Source organism: Clytia hemisphaerica, unplaced genomic scaffold (genome assembly GCF_902728285.1).
Source record: "Clytia hemisphaerica strain Z4C2 unplaced genomic scaffold, Clytia hemisphaerica genome assembly, whole genome shotgun sequence".
Lineage (NCBI taxonomy): Eukaryota > Metazoa > Cnidaria > Hydrozoa > Leptothecata > Clytiidae > Clytia > Clytia hemisphaerica.
In genome coordinates this window covers 640,579-668,337 of record NW_027104406.1, presented here as the reverse complement: position 1 = coordinate 668,337, position 27,759 = coordinate 640,579, and the positions used below count along the sequence as shown (strand labels likewise).

General features: G+C 35.4%; 4 protein-coding genes across 5 annotated transcripts; 3 read left to right on the top strand and 1 right to left on the bottom strand.

Moving 5' to 3' along the window:
• The first annotated feature begins 1,541 nt into the window (after positions 1-1,541).
• LOC136820013 (uncharacterized) lies at positions 1,542-14,040 on the top strand. The gene is made up of 3 exons (XM_067076251.1): positions 1,542-1,783; positions 2,764-2,889; positions 12,866-14,040. Exons 1-3 carry the CDS (start codon positions 1,591-1,593, stop codon positions 13,939-13,941), a joined length of 1,395 nt encoding a protein of 464 aa, XP_066932352.1. The 5' UTR covers positions 1,542-1,590; the 3' UTR covers positions 13,942-14,040.
• On the bottom strand, positions 9,704-10,980 carry LOC136820031 (octapeptide-repeat protein T2-like). Its single transcript, XM_067076268.1, has 3 exons — positions 10,679-10,980; positions 10,356-10,634; positions 9,704-9,957 (listed from the first exon to the last, which is right to left on the bottom strand). The coding sequence occupies exons 1-3, from the start codon at positions 10,978-10,980 to the stop codon at positions 9,795-9,797; spliced, it is 744 nt and encodes a 247-aa protein (XP_066932369.1). The 3' UTR covers positions 9,704-9,794.
• Positions 14,041-16,010: 1,970 nt separating the features above from the next.
• LOC136820015 (keratin-associated protein 10-8-like) lies at positions 16,011-20,433 on the top strand. 2 transcript variants are annotated; one of them, XM_067076253.1, is made up of 4 exons: positions 16,047-16,137; positions 16,517-16,586; positions 18,755-18,817; positions 19,171-20,433. In XM_067076253.1, the coding sequence occupies exons 2-4, from the start codon at positions 16,526-16,528 to the stop codon at positions 20,157-20,159; spliced, it is 1,113 nt and encodes a 370-aa protein (XP_066932354.1). In that variant the 5' UTR covers positions 16,047-16,137; positions 16,517-16,525; the 3' UTR covers positions 20,160-20,433. The 2 variants fall into 2 exon arrangements, with proteins under 2 accessions (XP_066932355.1, XP_066932354.1); XM_067076254.1 differs by lacking the exon at positions 18,755-18,817 and having other exon boundaries at positions 16,011-16,137.
• A 3,575-nt stretch (positions 20,434-24,008) lies between these two features.
• On the top strand, positions 24,009-24,752 carry LOC136820077 (cuticle collagen 1-like). The gene has a single exon (XM_067076316.1). It carries the CDS (start codon positions 24,009-24,011, stop codon positions 24,750-24,752), a length of 744 nt encoding a protein of 247 aa, XP_066932417.1.
• Positions 24,753-27,759: the final 3,007 nt, after the last annotated feature.

Sequence of the window (27,759 nt, the reverse complement as noted above, 5' to 3'; positions counted from 1 at the left end):
AAAAAAATTATGTTATGTGTCTTTTTTTATCTTTTTTTGCCTAGAAGATATAGCAAACGTAGTAAGGTGGCCATCGAAAAGTAGTTTTGTTTGCGTAGCAGCGGTTTTTAAAAATACATGCAGGTGGACAGGCGGAAAGATTTCCAATTTCTTTTTGCAAAGTATAGCTATAATAACGCTGTTCTCCCCACACATAGTTTCATCAATCTAATTTTATCAGTGTTATTTTGTTTTGTTTATGTGTTTGTGCAGAGAAGAGCTAGAGAAAAAAGCTATACATTAACATTAAGCACAATTAGCTTTTTCCAGATTTTTTCACATTTTCTCCGCATCAGAAAATCAGTGGAAAATATGATGCGGTCAGGTGACGCGAACAGAACAATTTTTCGATGGCCGTCTAGTATAAGCAGATTGTGCCTTTAATTAGCTGTAAAAATTTCTACATCAATAAAATGTTCTAAAACTTTCAACAATGATAGAACAAACCTGTTTATCAAAATTAACCAGAACATTTTTATCTTTCTCCTTCTTCATCTTCAATGAAGCACTCAAAGTTTATTGAAGTTAAGCACATAAAGATATTCTTCTAATTCATGATATGCACCATTGGAGAGTCTTCTGAGAACTTTAAAATTTTCCACCCAATACGTCAGTTAAACAATAGAAAAAGTGACGTATATATTGGGTGGAACAAAAACAGAAAAGTTGCATAATTTCTTGAAGTCATTGCAGTGGTGCATATCATGAATTATTGATATTTACTGAAACACTGTTTGTTGCGCGCTGCAGTGGAGTGCATGACATAACTCACATGGCACCCAACTTGCCTTCTGTTGGAAGATCATTTCTGGTGTTTTGGGGTTACCATCCTTGAAGCAGCAGGTGCCTATGTCTTTCCCCTCTGTCTATCATACCATAATTTTTAGAGCTAATGCTAGCAGACAAAAAATGACCAAACAAATATATAAATGAAAATGAAGGGTACTATGATGTAGTTGCTAACCTTGCGTGTATCTTAATTGTTTTTTTGCTCATTTTTGCAAAAAAATCGCAAAGACTGATTATGACGTCATAATTGATGACGTCATAAAAACTAAAAATTGAATTTGTCAAGATTGCTTCAAAATTCAATTTCCTTCAAATTATCACCCAAGATGATAGATCACCAAAGTAGATTTTTTACAAAAAAAATATTTTCGAGGTCAGCAAAAATTAGGATTTATTATTTTTTACTTAATCTCTGCTGACGTCATCAAATTTTCAAGTTAAAGTTTGAAAAAAATTGGATGGAACATTCTTGAGAAGTTTAATTTTTAGCAGATTTTGCAATTTTTCACAAAAATGAGCAAAGAAACAATGACAGGTTGAGGTTTAGAGACCTCCGTAGCACATACATCTGACAACACTCTACTTACTGTCAGTTTTAAAAGCAAATTTACGCTGCTGTTTTATACACAAACAGGTTTGGCATGCAAAGATCGTTTCTGATGCGGCATCTGTATTGTATTTTCTCTCCAATAAGATTTTTTTCATCTTTTTTATTTAAAGGTATATTCTTTAAAATAAATCAGCAACAATAAACAACTAAAAATGATGGAGGCAGAAACATCACCAATAGAACCAAGTACAAAGCGAAGACAACTTTATAAAGATTACAATCAACAAAAACAATTCCATGGTTCCACAGTGTCTAATCATAAAGATGATGTTGTGTTCCAAAAACAACAAAAATGGCCCTTTCTTTTGTGGTTATACATGAAGTCACTGGGATTGTATCACGAAGGTATGATTATACTTTTGTGTTTTGCCAGCAGATAATTTTTAGGTCAATTTCATACTCAAAGTTTCATAGCTAACAGGAATCTTCAAATCAGATGGTTTTCCACTCAGGAGATCATGATTTGAAAATCTCTTGCACGTTTTTACATGGGAATCTATTATTCAGACGCATAAAATGACCAAAAATAGCAAAAATAACCATCTACAGTCGTTTAATACTATTATTTCATTCTATGATCTATCTATCATCTTTGAATAATCATGCACTTTGCGAAATTTTCGACTCTAAGTCGTCTTGTTTATCATTGTTACAGCTAGAAATATTCAGTTAGATATATGTATAACATACTATGCTTATACAGAACTTTTACACGTTTACTGTAGACTATATGTGGCTTGGGTTCAGCTGCTTTATAGCTCTTTATCTCTAAGAGGTATTCTAGTAAAAAGCTGAAAGTCGAATTCGTTTCAAGATCCATTTTAGCGGGACCGGTGATCGATATTTGGGGCAAAAATCAACAGGATTTCGGGATTTCGGGATTTTGCCTAAAATTTAACGGGATTTCGGGATTTTAGACCCTCGGATGCCCCGCCCCCCACCAAATTTGGTCATAGCTATCAATTTCATTTATTTTACAACTTGTTTAACCTGGGTTGATTTTAGTAGAGTTTATTACATGCTACAACTGGCTAGATAATCTAGAACAAATCACTAAAACGTTCAAAGTTAGCTTGTCTTATTCTCTAATTTTATAATTAGAATCTCAAACCATCCAATCAAATCTAATTTGAGATAGAAGACATGATTTGACAATAGTTTCCAAAGCTTAGGATACAATTTAGTGAAACAAGACAATCTTCTTCAAAACAAAATGTCTACCATTTTGAAACAAAGACCGGCTTTTGAATGAAATATACTGGTTGGTCATCCCAGTCTTTGTTTTAGAGCTTGGTTATTTCCAATCCTATTTTTTCTTGTTTTAGCTCCTCTGGTGACAGTGAGACGATGTGCCCAATGCAAGGAGAGAGGCCACGAAGAGTTTACAACTATGATGTCTTTTCAGATGCACCATTGTGATATTTGCGAAAGTTTCCTATGGGATCACGATGGTATGAAAGTTTTATTTTTTTATTTTTTTTTAGGACGTAATTTAAGAGAATTTCTAGAAGTTCTATAAATTGAGAAAAAAAATCAAATTTATTTCTGATTAATTTTCCTTTAGACCTGGAAGAAATGTTTCTCTTCCCTCCCTGAACCTTTTCTTTAGCTTGCAGTGACCCCTTCCTTTAATCTTCTATTTCTCAAAGATTTGATTGCGTGTAACAAAGCGATGCAACTATGAAAGTGTGTTTTCATTTTTCCATCTTTTTTTTACTAAATTTTCATAGATGTTCACCTTCAATGCACCAAAACTTTTTTTGGACCTATTTCTGGGTACCCCGGTGGAGGTCCTTTAAATTAACCCATGTTCGTCCGTCCGTTCGTCCGTCCGTCCGTCCGTTCGTTCGTTCGTCTGTTAAATTTTTGGTAATATGCCGGAAAAAATGTTTTTTTGGCATTTTCTCGAGATTTTATCATTAGTTTTTTCTTATTTTTTTCTCAAAGATGCGTATTAACAATGCTCAAAACATGGCCGAGTTCGATTTCTGAGAAAAAATTTTTCCGGTTGAAAATGCCGGAAATCGCCTTTTTTGCAGATTTTCATTGGTTTGTTTCCTTATATTTTTATGTTTTTCACAAAAAAACATTATTGATAACAATGCTCACCATCAAGTATGATTCAATTGTCAATAAAACTGATTTTTGCCAGAACTTTCTATTTATTTTCTTCCCTACATCCCTCCCCTCTCCCCCCATCAACAATCAATGATGAATTTATTGCGTTATGCATTTTCGCTAAACACTATATTTTCTGACTGATTTTTTCATTTTTCTCCTCGCATTGCTATCTAACTTTCATCATCAGGTAGGTTAATTCAGCATCTAGCTTGTTGATTTTAAAAATAAAAAGTTTAGAAAGACTTCCAAAATAATCGCTTTTTGAATGCGTGTAACAAAGCGATGCAACTATGAAAGTGTATTTTCATTTTTCCATCTTTTTTTTACTACATTTTTATAGATGTTCACCTTCAATGCACCAAAACTTTTTTTGATTTTAAAATAGAAAAAGTTTAGAAATAATCGCTTTTTGTTGCTTTTACGTAAATTTTTTTTAGATGTGAAACAGTCTTTTCCTCTTCGTTCTTTCCTAGCAAGCGCTCTTCCCTTTCTTTCCTTTTCTAGTATTTTATTTCTATCTTTATGCTTTTGTTCCTTTTCATGCTTTTTTTGCCTTTACATTCCTCTATTTTCGTTCTTTCTCATTCCCTCCTTTTTCGTTCCTTCTCATCCCTCCGTTTTCGACCCTTCCCATTCCGTCTCTTTTCGTTCCTTCTCACCCCTCCTTTTCGTTCCTTCCCATTCCATCGTTTTCGACCCGTCCCATCCCTCCTTTTTCGTCCCTTCTAACCCCTCCTTTTCGTTCATTCTAATTCCTCTGTTTTCATCCCTTCTCATTCCTTCGTTTTTGTTCCTTCTCATCCCTCCGTTTTCGTCCCTCCGTTTTCGTCCCTTCCCTCCCTCTGTTTTCGTCCCTTCCCTCCCTCTGTTTTCGTCCCTTCCCATCCCTCCGTTTTCGTTCCTTCCCATCCCTCCGTTTTCCTCCCTTCCCATCCCTACGTTTTCGTTCCTTCCCATCCCTCCGTTTTCGTTCCTTCTCACCCCTCCTTTTCGTTCCTTCTCATCCCTCCTTTTTCGTCCCTTCTAATCCCTTCGTTATTGTTCCTTCTCATTCCTTCGTTTTTGTTCCTTCTCATCTCCCTGTTTTCGTCCCTTCCCATCCCTCCGTTTTCGTCCCTTCCCATCCCTCCGTTTTCGTTCCTTCTCACCCCTCCTTTTCGTTCCTTCTAATCCCTTCCTTTTTGTTCCTTCTTATTCCTTAGTTTTTGTTCCTTCTCATCCCCCGTTTTCGACCCTTTCCATCCCTCCGTTTTCGTCCCTTCCCATCCCTCCGTTTTCGTCCCTTCCCATCCCTCCGTTTTCGTTCCTTCTCATCCTTCTCTTTTCGTTCCTTCTCGTCCATCCTTTTCATTCTCGTTCCTTCATACTTCCTATTGTAGACTCAGCTTAAGAAAATGTACAAAATTATCCAAAATCATGAAATTTACCATAAGGTTATAAGACTGTTTGAGAGCAAGGAAAAGAAATTTCAGGATTGACACAAAAAGTTTTGATTCAACAAAATGTCTTAGTCTCTTCAACACAATCTCTAGTGCATTACTCTGCTACGATTCAATTCAATCAAAAGTGCTTACCTCATTGAAAAGAAGCCTCCGAGTGCGATTCTTTTTAGGCAAAAGCGCGGGGAAAAAAGCTGATATGCGGGGTGATAAAATCAATTTTTCAGCTTTTTTAGCCTCGATTCCATTCAGACTTTCATTGCGCCAAATTTTTTTGATCAATAGAAAAAGGTTTAGAAAAACTTCCAAAATAATTGCTTTTTATTTGTTTTTGAAAACGTTTGTTTTTGATGTGAAACAGTCCTTACAGATTTAAAGAACTGTTTCACTTGACCCTCCACTGACCCCTTTCATTAACTTGCTTCTATTTCTCAAATGTTTTCATTTCATATCACGAAGTGATGCAACTATGAAAGTGTATTTTTATGTTGTTTTTTTCATTTTTAACACATTTTCATAGATGTTCACCTTCAATGCGCCAAAACTTTTTTGATCAATAGAAAAAAGTTTAGAAAAACTTCCAAAATAATTGCTTTTTATTTGTTTTTGAAAACGTTTGTTTTTGATGTGAAACAGTCCTTACAGATTTAAAGAACTGTTTCACTTGACCCTCCACTGATGACCCCTTTCATTAACTTGCTTCTATTTCTCAAATGTTTTCATTTCATATCACGAAGTGATGCAACTATGAAAGTGTATTTTTATGTTGTTTTTTCATTTTTAACACATTTTCATAGATGTTCACCTTCAAATGCGCCAAAACTTTTTTGATCAATAGAAGAAAGTTTAGAAAGACTTTCAGAATAATTGTTTTTTGTTGTTTTTTGAAAAAATTTGTTTTTGATGTGAAACAATCCTTATAGATTTAAAGAACTTGCTTCTATTTCTCAAATGTTTTCATTGCATATCACGAAATGATGCAACTATGAAAGTGTATTTTTATGTTTTTTTTTTTTTCATTTTTAACACATTTTCATAGATGTTCACCTTCAATGCGCCAAAACTTTTTTGATCAATAGAAGAAAGTTTAGAAAGACTTTCAGAATAATTGTTTTTTGTTGTTTTTTGAAAAAATTTGTTTTTGATGTGAAACAATCCTTATAGATTTAAAGAACTTGCTTCTATTTCTCAAATGTTTTCATTGCATATCACGAAATGATGCAACTATGAAAGTGTATTTTTATGTTTTTTTTTTTTCATTTTTAACACATTTTCATAGATGTTCACCTTCAATGCGCCAAAACTTTTTTGATCAATAGAAGAAAGTTTAGAAAGACTTCCAAAATAATCGCTTTTTGTTTGTTTTTGAAAACGTTTGTTTTTGATGTGAAACAGTCCTTTTAGATTTAAAGAACTGTTTCACTTGACCCTCCACTGACCCCTTTCATTAACTTGTTTCTATTTCTCAAATGTTTTCATTGCATGTCACAAAGTGATGCAACTACGAAAGTGTATTTTTATGTTGTTTTTTTCATTTTTAACACATTTTCATAGATGTTCACCTTCAATGCGCCAAAATTTTTTTGATCAATAGAAGAAAGTTTAGAAAGACTTCCAGAATAATTGTTTTTTGTTGTTTTTTGAAAAAATTTGTTTTTGATGTGAAACAATCCTTATAGATTTAAAGAACTGTTTCACTTGACCCTCCACTGACCCCTTTCATTAACTTGCTTCTATTTCTCAAATGTTTTCATTTCATATCACGAAGTGATGCAACTATGAAAGTGTATTTTTATATTGTTTTTCATTTTTAACACATTTTCATAGATGTTCACCTTCAATGCGCCAAAACCTTTTTGATCAATAGAAGAAAGTTTAGAAAGACTTCCAAAATAATCGCTTTTTGTTTGTTTTTGAAAACGTTTGTTTTTGATGTGAAACAGTCCTTTTAGATTTAAAGAACTGTTTCACTTGACCCTCCACTGACCCCTTTCATTAACTTGCTTCTATTTCTCAAATGTTTTCATTGCATGTCACGAAGTGATGCAACTATAAAAGTGCGTTTTTATGCTTCTTTTTTCTTTTTTATTACATTTTCATAGATGTTCACCTTCAATGCGCCAAAACTTTTTTGATCAATAGAAAAAAGTTTAGAAAGACTTCCAAAATAATTGCTTTTTATTTGTTTTTGAAAACGTTTGTTTTTCATGTGAAACAGTCCTTACAGATTTAAAGAACTGTTTCACTTGACCCTCCACTGACCCCTTTCATTAACTTGCTTCTATTTCTCAAATGTTTTCATTGCATATCACGAAGTGATGCAACTATGAAAGTGTATTTTTATGTTGTTTTTTTCATTTTTAACACATTTTCATAGATGTTCACCTTCAACGCGCCAAAACTTTTTTGATCAATAGAAGAAAGTTTAGAAAGACTTCCAGAATAATTGTTTTTTGTTGTTTTTTGAAAAAATTTGTTTTTGATGTGAAACAATCCTTATAGATTTAAAGAACTGTTTCACTTGACCCTCCACTGACCCCTTTCATTAACTTGCTTCTATTTCTCAAATGTTTTCATCGCATGTCACGAAGTGATGCAACTATAAAAGTGCATTTTTATGCTTCTTTTTTCTTTTTTATTACATTTTCATAGATTTTCACTTTCAATGCCCCAAAGCTTTTTTAATCAATAGAAAAAAGTTTAGAAAGACTTCCAAAATAATTGCTTTTTGTTTGATTTGGAAACGTTTGTTTTTGATGTGAAACAGTCCTTTTAGATTTAAAGAACTCTTTCACTTGACCCTCCACTGACCCCTTTCATTAACTTGCTTCTATTTCTCAAATGTTTTCATTGCATGTCACGAAGTGATGCAACTATGAAAGTGTATTTTTATGGTTTTTTTTTTCAGTTTTAACACATTTTCATAGATGTTCACCTTAAATGCGCCAAAACTTTTTTGATTTTTTGATCAATAGAAGAAAGTTTAGAAAGACTTCCAAAATAATCGCTTTTTGTTTGTTTTTGAAAACGTTTGTTTTTGATGTGAAACAGTCCTTTTAGATTTAAAGAACTGTTTCACTTGACCCTCCACTGACCCCTTTCATTAACTTGCTTCTATTTCTCAAATGTTTTCATTGCATGTCACGAAGTGATGCAACTATAAAAGTGCATTTTTATGCTTCTTTTTTCTTTTTTATTACATTTTCATAGATGTTCACCTTCAATGCGCCAAAACTTTTTTGATCAATAGAAAAAAGTTTAGAAAGACTTCCAAAATAATTGCTTTTTATTTGTTTTTGAAAACGTTTGTTTTTGATGTGAAACAGTCCTTTTAGATTTAAAGAACTCTTTCACTTGACCCTCCACTGACCCCTTTCATTAACTTGCTTCTATTTCTCAAATGTTTTCATTGCATGTCACGAAGTGATGCAACTATAAAAGTGCATTTTTATGCGTCATTTTTCTTTTTTATTACATTTTCATAGATGTTCACCTTCAGTGCGCCAAAACTTTTTTGATCAATAGAAAAAAGTTTAGAAAGACTTCCAAAATAATTGCTTTTTATTTGTTTTTGAAAACGTTTGTTTTTGATGTGAAACAGTCCTTACAGATTTAAAGAACTGTTTTACTTGACCCTCCACTGACCCTTTTCATTAACTTGCTTCTATTTCTCAAATGTTTTCATTGCATGTCACAAAGTGATGCAACTATGAAAGTGTATTTTTATGTTTTTTTTTTTTTCATTTTTAACACATTTTCATAGATGTTCAACTTCAATGCGCCAAAACTTTTTTGATCAATAGAAGAAAGTTTAGAAAGACTTCCAAAATAATTGCTTTTTGTTTGTTTTTGAAATTGTTTGTTTTTGATGTGAAACAGTCCTTTTAGATTTAAAGAACTGTTTCACTTGACCCTCCACTGACCCCTTTCATTAACTTGCTTCTATATCTCAAATGTTTTCATTGCATGTCACGAAGTGATGCAACTATAAAAGTGCATTTTTATGCTTCTTTTTTCTTTTTTATTACATTTTCATAGATTTTCACCTTCATTCAATGCCCCAAAACTTTTTTGATCAATAGAAAAAAGTTTAGAAAGACTTCCAAAATAATTGCTTTTTGTTTGTTTTTGAAATTGTTTGTTTTTGATGTGAAACAATCCTTACTGATTTAAAGAACTGTTTCACTTGACCCTCCACTGACCCCTTTCATTAACTTGCTTCTATTTCTCAAATGTTTTCATTGCATATCACGAAGTGATGCAACTATGAAAGTGTATTTTTATGTTTTTTTTTTCATTTTTAATACATTTTCATAGATGTTCACCTTCAATGCGCCAAAACCTTTTTGCTCAATAGAAGAAGTTTAGAAAGACTTCCAAAATATCGCTTTTGTTTGTTTTTGAAACGTCGTTTTTGATGTGAACAGTCTTTTAGATTTAAAGACTGTTTACTTGACAACTGACCCCTTTCATTAACTTGCTTCTATTTCTCAAATGTTTTGATTGCATGTCACGAAGTGATGCAACTATGAAAGTGTATTTTTATGTTTGTTTTTTTCATTTTTAACACATTTTCATAGATGTTCACCTTCAATGCGCCAAAACTTTTTTGATCAATAGAAGAAAGTTTAGAAAGACTTCCAAAATAATCGCTTTTTGTTGCCTTTACTTTTTATAATTTTTTTTGATGTGAAACAGTCTTTTTAGATTTGAAAAACTGTTTTGCTTGACCGACCCCATTTGGTTCTTTCCTAGCACTCTTCCCTTTCTTTTCTTTTGTAGTGTTTTTCTTTTCTTTATTTTCCCATGGTATTCTTCTCTTTTACACTCCTCCGTTTTCGTTCCTTCGATCCCTCCATTTTCGTCCCTTCCCATTCCTCTGTTTTCTTCCCTTCCCATTCTTTCCGTTTTCGTTCCTTCTCATCCTTCTGTTTTCGTTCCTTTTCATTCCTCCGTTTTGTTCCTTTTCATCCCCCCGTTTTCGTCCCTCCCCATTCCTCTGTTTTTGTCCCTTCCCATCTCTCCGTTTTTGTCCCTTCCCATCCCTCCGTTTTCGTTCCATCGCATTTCTTCATTTCCTTTCCCTCTCATGCCTTCCATTTTCGTTCCTTCTTATCCCTTCCATTTCCGTTCCCTCTCATCTTTCTGTTTTCGTCCCTTCCCATTCCTCCATTTTCGTTCCTCCTGATCCCTCATTTTCGTCCCTTCCCATTCCTCTGTTTTCGTTCCTTCTCATCCCTTCCATATTCGTTCCCTCTCGTCTTTCTGTTTTCGTCCCTTCCCATCCCTCCGTTTTTGTCCCTTCCCATCCCTCCGTTTTCGTTCCATCGCATTTCTTCATTTCCTTTCCCTCTCATCCCTTCCATTTTCGTTCCTTCTCATCCCTCCGTTTTTGTCCCTTCCCATTCCTCCGTTTTTGTCCCTTCCCATTCCTCCGTTTTCGTTCCTTCCCATCCTTCCGTTTTCGTTCCTTCCCATCCTTCCGTTTTCGTTTCTTCTCATCCCTCCGTTGTCGTCCTTTCTCATCCCTTCCATATTCGTTCCCTCTCATCTTTCTGTTTTTCCCTTCCCATTCCTTTTCGTCCTTCCCATTTTCGTTCCTTCCCATCCTCCGTTTTCGTTCCTTTCCCCTTTCCGTTTTCTTTCCCTTTTTACTCCCATTTCTTTTGTTCCTTCCCATTCCCTTTTTCGTCCCTTCCCATCCTTCCGTTTTCGTTCCTTCCCATCCTTCCGTTTTCGTTCCTTCTCATCCTTCCATATTCGTTCCCTCTCATCTTTCTGTTTTTGTCCCTTCCCATTCCTCCGTTGTTGTTCCTTCCCATCCTTCCGTTTTCGTTCCTTCCCATCCTTCCGTTTTCGTTCCTTCCCATCCTTCCGTTTTCGTTCCTTCCCATCCTTCCGTTTCCTTCGTTTTTCCCCTTTTCGTTCGTTTTCTTCCTTTCTTCTCATCCCTCCGTTGTCGTCCTTTCTCATCCCTTCCATATTCGTTCCCTCTCATCTTTCTGTTTTTATCCCTTCCCATTCCCCGTTTTCTTCCGTTTTCGTTTTTCCATCCTTCCGTTTTCGTTCCTTCTCATCCTTTCATATCGTTCCCTCATCTTTCTGTTTTGTCTTCCATTCCTCCCTTCCATCCTCCGTTTTCGTTCTTCCCATCCTTCCGTTTCGTTCCTCATCCTTCCATATCGTTCCCTCCTCATCGTCTGTTTTTGTCCCTTCCCATTCCTCCGTTGTTGTCCTTCCCATCCTTCCGTTGTTTCGTTCCTCCCATCCTTCGTTTTTCCTTCGTCCTTCCATCCTTCGTTTTCGTTTTCGTTCCGTTTTCGTTCCTTCTCATCCCTTCCATATTCGTTCCCTCTCATCTTTCTGTTTTTGTCCCTTCCCATTCCTCCGTTGTTGTTCCTTCCCATCCATCCTTTTCATTCTTTCCCATCCTTCCGTTGTCGTTCTCGTTCCTTCATACTTCCTATTGTAGACTCAGCTTAAGAAAATATACAAAATGATTCAAAATCATGAAATTTACCATAAGGTTATAAGACTGTTTGAGAGCAAGGAAAAGAAATTTCAGGATTGACACACAAAGTTTTTATTTAACTACATGTCTTAGTCTATTGAACACAATCCCTAGGGCATTACTCTGCTGAATTGCTGCGAAAATACATTTAATTCAATTCAATTCAAAGTGCTTACCTTATTGTAAAGGAGCCTCCGTTCCATCTGCATCGCCTTTCTATCCATTGTTCGTACTGCTTCATTTTTTGTCAATTATTTTTTAAACTATCAAAAGTTAAATAAAATAATATTTGACGTCAATTCTGATAAGTTTATTTGGCGTCATCTTATCCATTTATTGCTGCTGACGTCAATTTCATATTAAAAAGAATGTTTTGCGCTGTGGTATAGTGGTGATTGACCTTGGTTGCTGCACAGGCATCTGAGGTTCAATTCCCACTTGCAGCGACTCACTTGGCAGTGAATGAACCTTCGCCCGGGTCAACGCATGGCATGTGAGGGAAAATGGGTAGTCAGTTCAAGGTGCTCATTGAAAGCGTCTATTGTTGCAAAAATAGGCCTCAAAGCCTCCTGCAACTCAATCAAGTAGAAATAGAAAAAGGTTCAAGTTTGATTGAAATTTTGAAACACCTTAGATTTTTTATAGATAAGTTTAATGTTTCCAACAAGAAAATGACAAGCATTAAATTCAATTATTTGATTCCTATATTATACTTTCTTTATCGATGATTGTGATTCACAATTCAAGATAATCACGACGTAATGTTTTTAACGGATACACTCTGGAACATTTATCTACTTTACTCGCAACAGTCCTAATAGGTCACTATTAGGTTATTGGGCTTTTCCAGAAAAAACCGTATACCCCCTGTTGAGGAGGTCCATTTTCATTCCAAAAGGGTAAGGTTTATGTGGCGGAATTCCATAGGGAGATACAAAAATTTGTCAAAAATAACTGGAATTCCATGGGGGTAGCTTTTTAATTCCTACTAAAAATTCAGAATTTAAGAGGGGTTTAAACCTGAAATTGCCTGGAATTCCAGGCGGTTAAAGAATTTCCAGCCACAGAGGGATGGGCAGCCTCAACAGGGGGTTTATACGTTTTTTAATTACTTATTTATGTAACCAAAATTATAGAATTTAATTTAATTTATTGGCCTTACGCATATACAAAACTCAACGAAAATGCTTTTGAATATAAGAAATGGATTTCACCAATATTGGCAAATTTGAGAAATTTAAGCTAAGATAAAAATTGTTCAAAATTTGCCACTACTGGCAAAAAACCGGAATGTTCCCGCATACATATTATGTAATGAATAAAAATATAATGAATCCAACCTATCTTACTCTTCAGGGAATGTGTCTTACATCACGGATGAGGAGATTGGGGCGAGTCGTCTCAACCATCGAAGAAGTTTTATTTTATCCAACATATGGTTATTCATTCTCTTCTCAGCGACTGTCATGTTAATCGCTGTAGATCTAATCCGTTATGAAGACAAGAAAGACAACCTTGTTGAAACCATATCAACACTCTGTATTCAAGGTCTGTTAACTATACCAGTTTTCAGTGCTATTTCGTGTAATTTTCATTCAGCATACCCACATTGGGCACCTGGGAAGTGGGCAGGTGCAATTGCTCCCACTTTTCTTGTTCAAAGGTTGCGTTGTGTGCACATGCGAAAAACCAGAATGGCTGGCTACGTGTTATTTTTTGCTAGCGTGTTTTTCATCACTATTCAATGCACGCGTATCACGCAAGACTTATTCGCTTACGGGAAATCGTTACGTACGTATTACACGCCGGTCGATTATTTTCTCATTTTCACCGGTTGTTTAAACTTTTCCGGATTGGCGTACATCGTATATCTTCTGCGACGTAGTTTTGAAAAAGAAGTTCGTCTCGTCTGTAAATTTGTTAACTGTCACATTGACGACGTCGATATTTGTCGGCGTCGGTTGGCCGAAGCCTTTGATACGTTTCACGATTTTCGTGAGTTCACTTCTGGTTGGATGTCTATGAACGTGCTTTTCGCTATTGTGTCATTTTTACTGGAAATTCATGTTTGGATAACGTCATCGGCTAGTGAAATGCCATATTATCGATACGAACGGTTGATTTTTCTTGTAATTTGCTTCGTGGTGCCTATCCTAGCTATCGGGAATGTCAGTGTTGATTATCTATGGTCTCGTTTAGTCAGACAAATAAGCCGGAACCGCACAGCAGAGAAAGAGTTCCACTGGGACAAAGTGATGCAATTTTTACAGGAACAGAGACCAGGCAATAGACCTTGGCAATCCGTCATGGCTTTTATTTTGTCCATCATTGCCGTCTTTGCTGCTATACAGTTCCGTATATTGAGCAGTAAAGCCATCAACAGTGCAACACATTTTCAACCGTTAAATGTGACTGAGGTTTACTTTACTTAGAAATTTTCTTCTTTAATTTTTATTACTTTGTATTCTTTACTCTTACATTTTAGTACTCGTGTAATTTATTTTGATTGATAACTATTAGATTTATTTCTCGCCATTTAGCCAACTAGAAAGTTAAAATGCACTGTCAATGAACAGGCGGGTCGCTTTTTCTTCAGGAATGTGATTAGCTACAAAAGTTACTCATCAATATCTTTCCAACCAGTTCCAACAAGTGGAGGCCAGTGCAGCCTTATTATGATAGCAAATTTCGTTCAACGCTTTGCTTTGCACTTTTCCAAATCGTATTGTCTTTGATAATCATTTCAAATCTGTCAGCTCGTAAAATTTTCGTGATAATTACCTTAACGGGGAAAAAATGTCGGGGGAAAGTGACGAACATTTTTAGAGGCGGTGACGAAATTTGGATTTTTTCGAACTATCAAATTCATATTCATTTTTCACTAAAAATGCGAGCTATGTGAAATGAGGAAAAAGTTTATTGTTGGCCCAGACTACAAGACACCCCCTTCGCAATTGAATTCAAAAAATCCTACCGGGTCCGTGAGAATGGGGTGTTACAAGACAACGCCTATAATACAGTTAATCGCACGATGGGTTATTTTTTCTTATTTGGCACGCCCTCAAAGAGAGCAATTAATCGTTAATTGCATCCTGTAGAGAGCAATTAATCGTTAATCACACTCTCCAATGCGGCGCCAATGTTTACAAAATTGATTTTAATGTTTTTTCTTACATTCTTTTTGCATCGAACGTTTTAATTGCATTCGAAATTTATTTTGTGAGAAAGAAAATCAATAAACAACAATAAAAGAAAGACATAAGGAGACGAGAAAAATATAAAACTCTCAGTGTAATTTCTGTAATTTTTTTCCTAACTGGGAAAAAGTAGTGAAAGCCATTGTGCGATTAGCTCGTAATCACATAATAACTCGTACAATTCGAAAATTGCACTCGTGATTTTTTTGTTTCGAATTTTCCTCGTCCTTTCGGACTCGGAAAATTAATAACAAAAAAATCAGTCGTGCAATTATATTCGAATTGCACTCGTTATCATGTGATTACATATACGAAGCATAAAATTTATATAATTTTGATATTTTTTTAGATTTTTTACTAAAGAATTTTTATAAAGACACTCAGAGTATTTTTTTTTCATGGAAATGTAATCTAACAATTTTATAAAACGATACGAAAGACTACAAGCTTTTTAAATTAGCCTAAATTTTCAATTACACGCTTGTTTGTTTTTTATTAGAACACCTAAAATTTGGCTGAGCCTGGATGTGCTTTCTTTTTTTAGCAATTTTCAGCCTAAAATGTTCTTAAATGCGTTCTCAATTTTTCAGACTACTCTAAATCGACTATATCGTGCAAAATAAAGTGCACTTTAAATTGGTAAAATTTGGACAATATTTGACTTTCGATTTTAGAAAATGCATCCCTCCCTAAGTTTGGTTAAAACTGCTTGAAAAGAGCAAAAATTGTAGTTTCTTGGTAGTTTCTTGTCATTCTTTTTCCAAAGGCTGGATATGTTCTTACGTTGTTCTTAGTTTTTCGATGAATTTCAGCCTAAATGCTCTTATAAGCTGGGTTCTAATAAAAAAACGTGTATTGCTGAAAATATTGCTCAAATTATTAAATAGGTTTCATTGGTTACAATGATTTTGTTTGAAAATATTGGGTCCGATCTTCTAAATTTTGTTCATCCTGAAGATTTGTGATTTTTGTAACAATCTGAAAAAATATTTCATGGCAAATATTTCGTGAGATAGGTCTAACACAGCACGAATGGAAAATGATTTTTCATATGTTATTAAGTAGTAGATAAACTTTCAAAACAAATGTCTAGAATAGCAGCTGTTTGTATAAAAGGGTATTTAAATTTGAAAATATACTCATATTGAGTATCAATCTAAAATTTAAATGCAAACATTTCGAAGCTTTTTATTCGAAAATTCTTTTCAGAGTTTTAGTAACAAACGTTCGAAACATTCATTTTCTGTATTGAAAGTTACCCAAGCGAAACGAGTTTATACATTTAGTTAATGACATTATTCTTTAAGGAAAATTGAAAGCAGTATCTGACGACATTGGCGATTCTGTGGTAAACACCGAACATATTATTTTACATTTCCAATCATATTTTTATAGTGGTAACATCAGATTAACGGTGTCGGATTTTCAAAGGTATGGAATTTTTATGGATATTTTTAATCTTTTTAAAGCTTTTACTGGTATATTTTGTCATAATTTGCTGATTATGAAGGCGTGATTTGGGCACAATCCATTGACTTATTCTGTTTAGAAACTTTCGAATTTAAATTCTTGATTTTTTAAACATTTGCATGCATCCATCCCAAAACAACGGAATTTATCACCAGTGAAATTGTTTAAATCTAACGTAATTGAAAAATTCCAGACTTTCTTGGATCCTTCTGTTTCAAAAGATAAGATAATGTTATGAATATCATGAATAAAGCCTTTTGGATGCATCCTAGATTGTCAAGAATTTCTTGTAATCTTGGTCACAAACTATTAATTTTTTTAACATTTTCAATTCATTCAGGGATTGACCATGAAGCAGACTATCGCAATCATCTTACTCGTTGCAGTATGCTTGGCACATGCCAAAAAAGGTATGTCATTTATTTATCACTTCTAGTGTGGTAACATATTTTTCTCCACATTTCAAGGGCAAATTTGATTCGATTTGGATTCTCCAAGAATTTAAGATACACTTACTTAAAAGAAAGATTTCCAAAAGTATTTCCAAGGTATAAAAAGGAGAGGGGTTCCAAAATAAATCCAGCTTCGGGGCACTACACTTTCCTCCCTACACCCCTTCTCACAGACTCGGTAGGATTTTTCAGCCAGTGGGGGTTAAAAATAACGGACTGAAACTCGATGGGGGTTTTCCCATGTTTTTTTTTATGGCTGGGGATTCATATTCTTTTGTCAGAAAATTGGGCGGGGATGGGAAAAATAGCATGATATTTTCCAGTGAGGATTGGTTTATGTGATTATTTTCGGTGGGGACAAAAATTGGAGTATAATTTTCCACTGGGGACGTTATCTTGGCCAATTTTTCCAGTGGAAGGAGTCCCAGTGTGTCTGTGAGAAGGGGGTGTTTTGCTTCTGTGTCCACGTTGCTGGATCCAAAACCAACTGATTTATGAGGGAGGGATCATCAACAAGTCTTTAAAAACTTAATCCGTTCAAATGAATGAAATCTGCTCTTTAGTGTGATTCTTTTAGACCAGGTAACGGTGTCCCGTTTTGCTCCGAAACAAAATGAAGCCATTCTATTGGTTAAATTCAATGTTTACGTCATGTCTAACCAATAGAATGGCTTAATTTCGTTTCTTTCTATTCTAGTTTCTTGTTCACAATTCAGTCACGCATGTTCGTTTCTAGTTTAGCAACTCGTTTTGTCATTCATTCGTTCGTTTAGTTTCATTCATTCATTCACTTTGCATGTTTTTCCTTCTCATTAACATCCGCATCTGTCATTGGCCTTCATTCGATACCTAGCTCGCTTTTTTCATACACGCTTCTTTAGTAAGGACTTGAACGAGTAGACTTTTTTTATTGTGGTCGACACTCTTTTTACACTCTTTTTTATTATAACAATTTTATAAGAACAGTGCGGCTCAGAAAAGTAAAAGAAACTAAAGTCTGTCTCGAAATAATTTGCAGCTGGAGAAAGAAATGGCTGTAACTTTTGATAGAATTCGAATCAAGTTGCGATTAAGTGCTTGTTAGAAAGATATTCGTGAGTGGAATATTATCAAGTAAAAAAATTGAGAAAAAAAAGGAAAATGAAAATGAAAAATGAAGAAGAAAAAAATCAACTTCTTGTAGAAATGTGGTAAAATTACCATTTTCACAGGAGTGATTCTTCAATCTTAGATCATCATCACTGTCAAAAAAATTTTCAAAAATATTCATTCATTCAAAAGATATCAAACAAAAATTATTGCTAGTTGACTCTATAAAATAGTAAAAACTGGTAAAAAACGACAAAAAAACAGCCTTTCGTCGATCAACCAGCAATAAACTTTGTTTGATATCTTTTGATTGAATGAATATTTTTGAAAAATTTTTTGACATTGATGATGATCTAAGATTGAAGAGTCACTCCTGTGAAAATGGTAATTACACCACATTTCTACAAGAAGTTGATTTTTTTCTTCTTCATTTTTCATTTTCATTTTCCTTTTTTTTCTCAATTTTTTTACTTGATAATATTCCACTCACGAATATCTTTCTAACAAGCACTTAATCGCAACTTGATTCGAATTCTATCAAAAGTTACAGCCATTTCTTTCTCCAGCTGCAAATTATTTCGAGACAGACTTTAGGTCTTGAACATAAAAACATGGTAAAAGCAATTTAATGCTCAAGAGTCAAAATACGGACCAAGCATTCTTATAAGAATCAGTGTAATTGTGCTTCAGGTTATTGAATCAAGATAAGGGTATCATTAACACTATTTTTAGCATTTTTCTTTTCTTAAAACTGTTACAAAGAAGTGGACACGTTTTTTTATAAGAACAGACTATATAAGAATATAAGGCTTCGATTGCCAAAATATTAAGAACAAGTTAAGAACATTTTAATGCTTTGGGGACAAAAATGCTCTCAAAATGTTGAAATTAAGAACACGTTAAGAACTTTTTTAGGCTTAAAGCTCGAAAGGTTAAGAACATCCTAAGGCTTCAAAGATTTTGGATATTCTTATAAAAAAACGTGTACTTCTCCAAAGTTCTTGTATAAAGAAAGGTGTATGAATTTTGCGTTTTAGTGAAAGAGGCATACATGTACCACGGCAAAATTGTGACGTTAGAAAAGGACGTTAAGACGGACGGTAAGGGACTCACTGCATTGACGTTAGAATGAATGAAACTTCTCGACTTTATGACAACACACGCACGTACACTTTCTCGTATCATCATTAAATAGAATTCTCTGCTCTGTTGCTCTTTTAATGTAGTTAAAACTACTGAGTCTAATATTTTTGAGTCTGAAAAGTTCTTTCTCTTGGGCATTCTTTCATCATAAAAAGTTTGAAAACTTGACTTTGAAACCTGTGGAATTTTCTTTTTCCAAAATGCTGTCGTCTTTTAGTTGAACAATTTTTGATGAAATGATGATACTAAGTAGTGACGGACTTTTACGATGACTGTTTAGTTTAGACTTCGACGCTTCTTTACTTCATAGAAAAACGAAGTGCACCATCATCCAGAGAAGGAGCTGGTAAAAAACGATATTTCTGTGGAGCCCAATGTGCACCATCATGTGCCCCATCTTGTTCACCACAATGTTGTGCCTCCGCTCCAATGGCTGCCCCTATGCCAATGGCTGCCCCAATGTGCGGTGGTATGGGATGTGGACCAATGGCTGCTCCCATGGCTGCTCCATGCGGTGGTATGGGAGCTCCATGTGGTGGTATGGGTGCTATGCCAGCTATGCCAGTTGCTGCTCCAGGACCAATGGGACCTATGGGACCAGCTGGTATGCCCGGTATGCCCGGTATGATGGGCCCTATGGGACCTATGGGACCAGCTGGTATGCCAGGAGCCCCAGCTCCGCCATGTGCCCCAATCTGTGTTCACTGGTGGGCCGTTATTAGCCAATCTCAACCAAAATACACTTGTCCAGCTCAATGTCAACAATCCAACTGTTGTACACCACCACCAGCTATGGCTGCTTGCCGCCCATCATGTGCCCCACAAGGATGCTGTGGACCACCAATGATGGCTGCTCCAATGCCTGCCCAAATGCCAGGATGTGCCCCATCGTGTGCACCACAAGGATGTTGTGGACCACAAATGATGGCTCCACCACCAATGCCCGCTATGATGCCAGGATGTGCCCCAGCATGCGCCCCGCAAGGATGTTGCGGACCCCAAATGATGGCTGCTCCAATGGCCGCCCCTATGCCCGCTATGATGCCAGGATGTGCCCCAGCATGCGCCCCACAAGGATGTTGTGGACCCCAAATGATGGCTGCTCCAATGGCCGCCCCAATGCCAGCATGCCGCCCATCATGTGCTCCAGCTTGTTGCGCCCCACCACCACCGCCACCAATGCCCGCCTGTCAACCATCATGTGCCCCAATGGGATGTTGTGGTGCAGCTATGCCAGCCATGCCACCAGCAGGATGTATGCCTTCGTGTGCCCCAAGCTGTTGTATGGGGAAAAAATAAATCCTTCGTCTCCATTTAGTAGATTGAAAAGAAAATTTATACGGCAAGGACTAAATTCCAGACCAGAAATGGTTTTGTTAAACATTTAGAATCGTTGTTGGAAAATGACTTTCTCTCATTTTGCGTCGGGAAATATTAAATATTTCCTAAAAACATATTTTTTATACAAAAAACCCAAATAATCTTATAATATATTTTATTTTGTATCATATATTGCGTATAGTTTGTTATTATGATTCTTTGAAAGTAAGAATTTTCGACTTGTAGATGAGAACGTTGACCAGCTATTTACTGACTATCTCTCAACTAACTATCATGCACGTAAAACATCCATTTCAGTTTTTTTAGATATCCACAGATGAAGCTTAACACATCATGCACGTAAAGTATGTTTGTATTTTTTTAAAAAAATTTTCAAACGTCTTAAAGTCAATTCGTTTAATTTTCAAAAGATCTTTAACCATTTAAATACCGTTTAAAAGATACAAAAACTTTTAAATCGATAGAAAAATAGATCAGTTCATAATATTAATTTTTTTATCATTTGACGTGCCAGATCTAGCTGAAACTTTCTCCAGACCTTCCCTATAGGATGGTTATGCCTCAGGAAAAAATCCCCTAAAATCCCACTGGTGGAACATCCCTTTTTTGGGACATTTCTTTTTTCCCCAGGCAAAACCCTAAGGGCGAAATTTTTTGAAAATTTCAAACTCATTTTCAGACATTATCAAGTATACCATTCGAAAGCTCTCGAAAAACTATATAGAAGACTTTTAAACGGGTATAGCCGATTTCATTACCTAACTCAAGATAATTCACGCAGAAGATGCTATTTATGGTCAATTTTAGACCAAAGTGTAGCGAAATCTGGAACTTGCGCATGAAATATCTCGAGTTAGGTAAGGAAATCAGCTATACACTCATTTTGTTTTACAAGCATAACGTTTATAAGCATACTGAAGCTCAAATTTCCAGAAAAATTAAGCATATGCTAAGCATACCTTGAGGCTCATTAGGAGGCTTGAGGCTTAGAATCATAATTTCCAAAACTTCAGAAGTGTAGCAGTCTGTTTTTGAAACATGAACACACAACTATAAAGATTCGAAATTATATGGTAAACATTTGAAAACAATAGTATGTCTTCATTTTTCTCAAGATTAAAGAGGGGAAAATTTGCGAAAATTTTTACCCCCCTCCCTTCATAATTCTTTTACCAAGCATAGGGTTAAGCATAAGTCGAGGCTCAAAATTGAGCTTTACTTAAGCATAGTGAGCTTCAGCCGAAATTTACCGAATGCTTTATAAAACAAAATGAGTGTAACCGTTTAAAAGTCTTCTATATAGTTTTTCGAGAGCTTTCGAATGGTATACATGATATTGTCTGGAAATAAGTTTGAAATTTTCAAAAAATTTCGCCCTTAGGATTTTGCCTGGGGAAAATAGAAATGTCCCAAAAAAGGGATGTTCCACCAGTGGGACTTTAGTGGATTTTTTCCTGAGGTATAAGCATCCTATAGAGAAGGTCTGGAGCCCGGGGGGGGGGGGGGGTACTAGTTTGCAAGGTGACGGGTATGTCCGAGCCGAAAATCGCAAATCGACCCTTTGAGAGACAAAATTTTGGTGATTTTGGGACCCTTTGAGAGACTTTTTCCTAAAATTTTGTCCATTTTTTCCAAATTCTGGTTTGATTTTCACCAAATTTTGGTCAAAATTTTTGGAAATCGTGACCCTTTGAGAGAGAAATTTTAGATTTTCGTGATTTTGGGACCCTTTGAGAGACTTTTAAGGAATGAGAAAAGGTACCCTTATGGCTCGCACATACCCGGCACCCATTTTGCCTAAGTACCCCCCCCCCCCCCGGGTCTGGAGAAAGTTTCAGCTAGATCTTATTTTTTTCCTACAAACAGCCTGTATTTTTGTAACACGACCACACTATAGAGGGGGTTCAAAAAATCGAAATTTGTTTTTGCAATTTTGAGTTTTTAACTCTCTCAATTTGACCACTCTGTTTTGAACTGACTTACATGAAAACGTTCTCAAGAGGCTACACTAACAGATAGGAATGAAAAATCACTACAGTGCAAGGACAATGCCCCCAAACCCCCGTTGTTCTGAGTCTAATTATGCCTAACATTTATTAGAGGCTTATATTTTGGGAAAACTTTTCTCAGATCAAAAGATTCCTATATTTTCTTGCTCAGAGTTTCCTAGCAATTCCAATGATATAACTGAATCACGACCGCATCATTAAATAAAACGCCTGAATACAAGAAAGTATAAGAAATTTAATCTACTTTTCCAAAAGGGTTATGTAAAATTTGTTACTTCACAACTGAAAATTTAGAGAGCAATCTGTCAAAAACGAAATCCATTTACATACAGAAACCAGCGTTTTCAATAGAAACGGTTATCGACAAATGCCGCCATTAGAACAGAAAGGGTTATAATTGAGTTTTTCGCAGCATGCATGTTACTTTAGGCGTAGAAACTTTCGCGAGCAGAAACTTTCGCGATTTTCGCGAATTTTGGCCCTTTTCGCGAAAGTAAATGTCTTTAAAAATTCTAGGAAGGGCCATTCGCGAAAGTTTATGCTCGCGAAAAATTCTTGACAAAATAGAAAATGTGTAAAACTTCAAACTTTGAATAAAATGTAACTTTTATGGCACTTTTTAGCCTGCTAAAAGACTAATAAGTCAAAGGACAAATGTTTCAAGCGTCCCAAGAAGTATTTGTGTCTCTAAGCCATTTTTTCATGTGAAAATTCTCAATTTTACGTCTTGATTCGCGAAAGTTTATGTTCGCGAAAAATATTTTTCCGTTAAATTCGCGAAAGTAAATGTCGTGAATTTCGCGATTTTTCGTACTCGCGAAAGTTTCTGCTCGCGAAAGTTTGTACGCCTAAAGTATATCAAAAAATATATTATCATTGGTAAAGTTGTCAATGGGACAAGCTGGAGTTTTTACAAGCTCTTTCTTGATTTGGTTGGTCGTTAACCAGTAATACAACAATTTTATTTTTCTAAAGAATGTGTCATTTTTATTACTTCAAATGACCACTTACTGAAGTATCTTATACAGAACATCCCAAGTCAATCGGCCGATAAACCTAGAAAAATTTTCAAAAAGGCTCCGATAAATTGCTAAGAAGTATTTTGAATCGTCCTGTGATGTCAAAAAGATTTCGCATCCCCCTAAGGATAACAAATCTTTCATAAAATCAAATCTTTCGAAATCTTCTAAGGGTGGCAATTATTTTTCAAACCCTACTTCAAATCATCCACCCTCTTCTAGTAGATACTTCACGACCACCTTTCTTATATAGCTGATGTCAGGACCGTCAGGATGGTACCACTGTACCAAAAATGAAATTTTTAGCACCAAAGGATAAAAAAGATCATCAATTTTTAAATTCTTTTATTTGATAATATTCACTCCTGAAAATCTTTTCAACGAGCACAAAATCGCTAGTTAGTTCGTCAAAATAATTTACAAAGGAGACGAAAAAGGTTATAAACTTGATAGATTACAACATACTTTGGTGGCTGCAACCACAAATCTACTCCTCATACAGGACCTGCTGGTTGCAGCCACCAAAGTATGCTGTTTATCTTCCCTTGACAATTTTTTTGCTCCTGAAAATCTTTTGGACAAAATCTCTAGTACGAATTCTATAAAATTTACAGCATTTTTTTGTCTCCTCTTCAAATTATTATGAGACATTATTAAAACTCATGAAAAATTAATTTGAATAATCTTTTTGAAATTAATCGACAAATCTTCTTTCAGTTGAAAAACCAGCATCAACAGAAACCAAAGATTCAAAGTCCAAACCTGCTTCCAAGCGTCAAATGTGTGCTGGCATGTGCTCTCCAAATTGTGCACCAGCTTGCAGTGCTCAATGTTGTGCTGCTCCACCACCCATGCCTGTAGCTATGCCATGTGCTGCCCCACCCTGTGCCGCTCCAATGCCCGCCCCTTGCGCTGCTCCACCATGTGCCGCTCCAATGCCCGCCCCTTGCGCTGCTCCACCCTGCGCCGCTCCAATGCCCGCCCCTTGCGCTGCCCCACCATGCGCGGCCGCTATGTATGCTCCCTGTGCTGCCCCACCTTGCGCCGTCCCGATGCCTGCCCCTTGCGCTGCTCCACCTTGTCCAGCCCCTTGTGCAGCCCCGCCCTGCGCCGCTCCAATGGCTGCCCCTTGCGCTGCTCCACCCTGTGCAGCACCTATGATGATGGCTGCCCCTTGTGGTGGAGCTGCTCCATGTGGAGCAATGGGACCATGCGGAGCACAAGGAGCTACTGGAGCAGTAGGAGTTCCAGGACCAATGGGTCCAGCGGGACCAATGGGAATGGGTGGACCACAAGGACCTATGGGACCATGCGGGCCTCAGGGACCAGCTGGAGCTCCAGGTGCCCCAGCTCGACCATGTGCTCCAATTTGCTTACATTGGATGGCTATCATCTCCCAACAACCAACTGCATCTTGTCCACAAGCTTGCCAACAAACAGGATGTTGTCGACCTCCAGTACAAATGGCAGCACCTATGCCAGCTTGTATGCCATCATGTGCTCCTTCATGTTGTGGCCGCTAAGGACAAATAATTCTTAAATTTTGGAAGATGTTTTTTGAAAACATACGAGTACTTATGACTTTATCACAGTGATATTTTGTATTATTGTTATTATTATTGTTATTATTTGAGAATTATGGAAATTTTATTACGAAAAATACGAACCAATTTGATTACTCTTATGTTCACACCCCACCTCCGACCAGATTTAGTTATTGGGTTTCACAACCTCTTGATAGCGAATAAAAGACTACTTCGTAAATAGGTAAATTAAGTAGAGCATGCTATGAGTAGGAGAGTCATTTAAAATTGATACACGCTTCTTTTTTTTATAAGAATGGTGTAAATCCATTTCATCACCAAAAAAATAGCCTAGGTAATCTTTCCAAGAAAAATTTCCAAAAAATTCGAAAAATAAAAAAATTCAGAAGATGTCAGGCGAAAAAATTGCCAAGAAAAAATAAATTTCTAAAGTCAAAATTTTTCTGGATTTATTTTCCAAAAATATTCCAGGTAGTTTTTTCCAAAAATATTCCAGGTAGTTTTTTCCAAAAAATATTCCAGGTAATTTTTCCAAACAATAATCTTTCCAAGAAAAATTTCCAAAAAATCCAAAAAATCTAAAATTTCAAAAAATGCTAGGCAAAAAAATTGTCAAGAAAAAATAAATTTCAAAAGTCAAAATATTTTTCTGCATTTTTTTTCCAAAAATATCTCAAGTAATTTTTTCCAAAAAATTTTCAAGGTAATTTTTCAAAACAATAATCTTTCCAAGAAAAATTCCAAAAAATCCGCAAGATCAAAAATTTCAGAAAATGCCAAGCAAAAAATTGCCAAGAAAAATTAAATTTCAAAAGTCAAAATCTATCTGGATTGTTTTCATTCCAGGTAATTTTGCAAAGAAAGTTTCCAAAATTATCAGATTGTCACAGAAATCTTAAAATTGCAACTTGTTTTTAAACATAAACAAATAAATCTCATTGAGAAGGAAAGAAAGATGGCAATGATAATCTTTCGCTTAAAATTTCACTCATTCTCTTTTCAAAAATACATTAACAATACAACCTTAAAAAACATAAACCTGTCATCAAAAATATACATTTTGTTACAAAATTTAAAAATTCAACCACTGTATGAAGCAAAAAAAATATTATGTACAAAAAACACAAGATCTTAAGATAAATTAAAAAAAAAACAAGACGACTTGAAGTCGAAAATTTCGCCTAAAGTTTAAACTGCATGGGAAAAAACAAGAAGTAGAGATGAAACCTAATCTGAAGTCTACTTTACATCGAGCCTCAAAATCGCTAAAAAGATAAGATCAATTTACGAACAATGGTTGTTTAATTCTTAATAACTAATAACTGAAGGGCATATCACCATCTATAAAGAGTTATTAATTTGATTCTTATAGAAAAAAAAACCTTATCAGGGAAAACTTCGTCGGGGAAAAGTTACGAAATCTTGTCCCAAATGACGAATATTTTTCCCCGACGAAAATTTACCCCGGCCTTAATGCGTTTACCAACTACCAGCAAGTGACGAATATTTTTCCCCGACGAAGCTTCCCCCGATAATGTAAATATGTTCATTTTGCGCGCCATCCCTTGATTACTTTGTAAGAAATAATTACCGAAGGGTGTATCACCGTCTATCGAGAGTTACTGATTTGATTCTTATAAAGTATATGCTTATAAGAAAAATAAATATGCTCATATTGCCTGCCATCTATTGTTAACTTTGTAAGAACTAATTACCGAAGGGTGTATCACCGTCTATCAAGAGTTACTGATTTGATTCTTATAAAGTATATGCTTATAAGAAAAATAAATATGCTCATATTATGCGCCATCCCTTGTTTACTTTGTAAGAACTAATTACCGAAAGGTATATCAAGGTATATCAAGAGTTATTGATTTGATTCTTATAAAATATATGCTTGTAAGAAAAATAAATATGCTCATATTGTGCCCCATTCCTTGTTTACTTCGTAAGAACTAATTACCGAAAGGTATATCACAGTCTATCAAGAGTTATTGATTTGATTCTTATAAAGTGTATGCTTATAAGAAAAATAAATATGCTCATACATATTGTGTGCCATCTCTTGTTTACTTTGTAAGAACTAATTACCGAAAGGTATATCACAGTCTATCAAGAGTTATTGATAAGATTCTTATAAAATATATGCTTATAAGAAAAATAAATATGCTCATATTATGCACCATCCCTTGTTTACTTTGTAAGAACTAATTACCGAAAGGTATATCAAGGTATATCAAGAGTTATTGATTTGATTCTTATAAAGTGTATGCTTATAACAAAAATAAATATGCTCATATTGCCTGCCATCTATTGTTTACTTTGTAAGAACTAATTACCGAAAGGTATATCACAGTCTATCAAAAGATATTGATTTGATTCTTATAAAATATATGCTTATAAGAAAAATAAATATGCTCATATTGTGCGCCATCCCTTGTTTACTTTGTAAGAACTAATTACCGAAGGGTATATCACCGTTTATCAAGAGTTATTGATTTGATTCTTATAAAGTGTATGCTTATAAGAAAATAAAGAAAAAATCCAAACTGTGAAGCTAACTGAAGCTAAAAACACAAAAATATATGACGTAATCCAAAGAAAACACGCGAAAATCGTCCCATCGCCCGTGGTTATACGAACGTGTAAAATGTAAATTAAGCTTAGTAAGTTCGTCCACCGTATCGAGTACTTTCGTTTCTAAATTTTCGTCCGAGGACACCGCCGCTGAATGCCTATCGTAATACTTTCGCTAAGGCGAAATTAATAAAATTAAGAAATATACTCTTAAATAAAAGGCTAGAGCTCTCAGAAATTAGCCCTTCCCCATAATATCAGAATCATTTGATCAGAGCATAAAACTTTTAGAATCTTTTTAGCAAATGTAATAAAAAATTCTTTCCTAATTTTCTAATGTTCATTTGGCTAGGGATGTTAAAGGGAAGAATTTTATAGGATTGTGCTTCAAAAATAATTGCCAGCTGTT

What these genes read in the sequence shown, in the direction of transcription:
- LOC136820015 (XM_067076253.1), top strand. Translation starts at nt 16,526, where the DNA reads ATGAAGCAGACTATCGCAATCATCTTACTCGTTGCAGTATGCTTGGCA. An exon ending in CTTGGCACATGCCAAAAAAG is followed by an intron (nt 16,587 to 18,754) that starts GTATGTCATTTA and finishes TTTGCGTTTTAG; the next exon opens with TGAAAGAGGCATACATGTAC. An exon ending in AAAGGACGTTAAGACGGACG is followed by an intron (nt 18,818 to 19,170) that starts GTAAGGGACTCA and finishes TTTACTTCATAG; the next exon opens with AAAAACGAAGTGCACCATCA.
- LOC136820013 (XM_067076251.1), top strand. Translation starts at nt 1,591, where the DNA reads ATGATGGAGGCAGAAACATCACCAATAGAACCAAGTACAAAGCGAAGA. An exon ending in ACTGGGATTGTATCACGAAG is followed by an intron (nt 1,784 to 2,763) that starts GTATGATTATAC and finishes TTCTTGTTTTAG; the next exon opens with CTCCTCTGGTGACAGTGAGA. An exon ending in TTTCCTATGGGATCACGATG is followed by an intron (nt 2,890 to 12,865) that starts GTATGAAAGTTT and finishes CTTACTCTTCAG; the next exon opens with GGAATGTGTCTTACATCACG.
- LOC136820077 (XM_067076316.1), top strand. Translation starts at nt 24,009, where the DNA reads ATGTGTGCTGGCATGTGCTCTCCAAATTGTGCACCAGCTTGCAGTGCT.
- LOC136820031 (XM_067076268.1), bottom strand. Translation starts at nt 10,980, where the DNA reads ATGGAAGGGATGAGAAAGGACGACAACGGAGGGATGAGAAGAAAGGAA. An exon ending in GGGAAGGGACGAAAAAGGGA is followed by an intron (nt 10,635 to 10,678) that starts ATGGGAAGGAAC and finishes GGGAAAGAAAAC; the next exon opens with GGAAAGGGGAAAGGAACGAA. An exon ending in AAGGAACGAAAATGGAAGGG is followed by an intron (nt 9,958 to 10,355) that starts ATGAGAGGGAAA and finishes ATGAAAAGGAAC; the next exon opens with AAAACGGAGGAATGAAAAGG.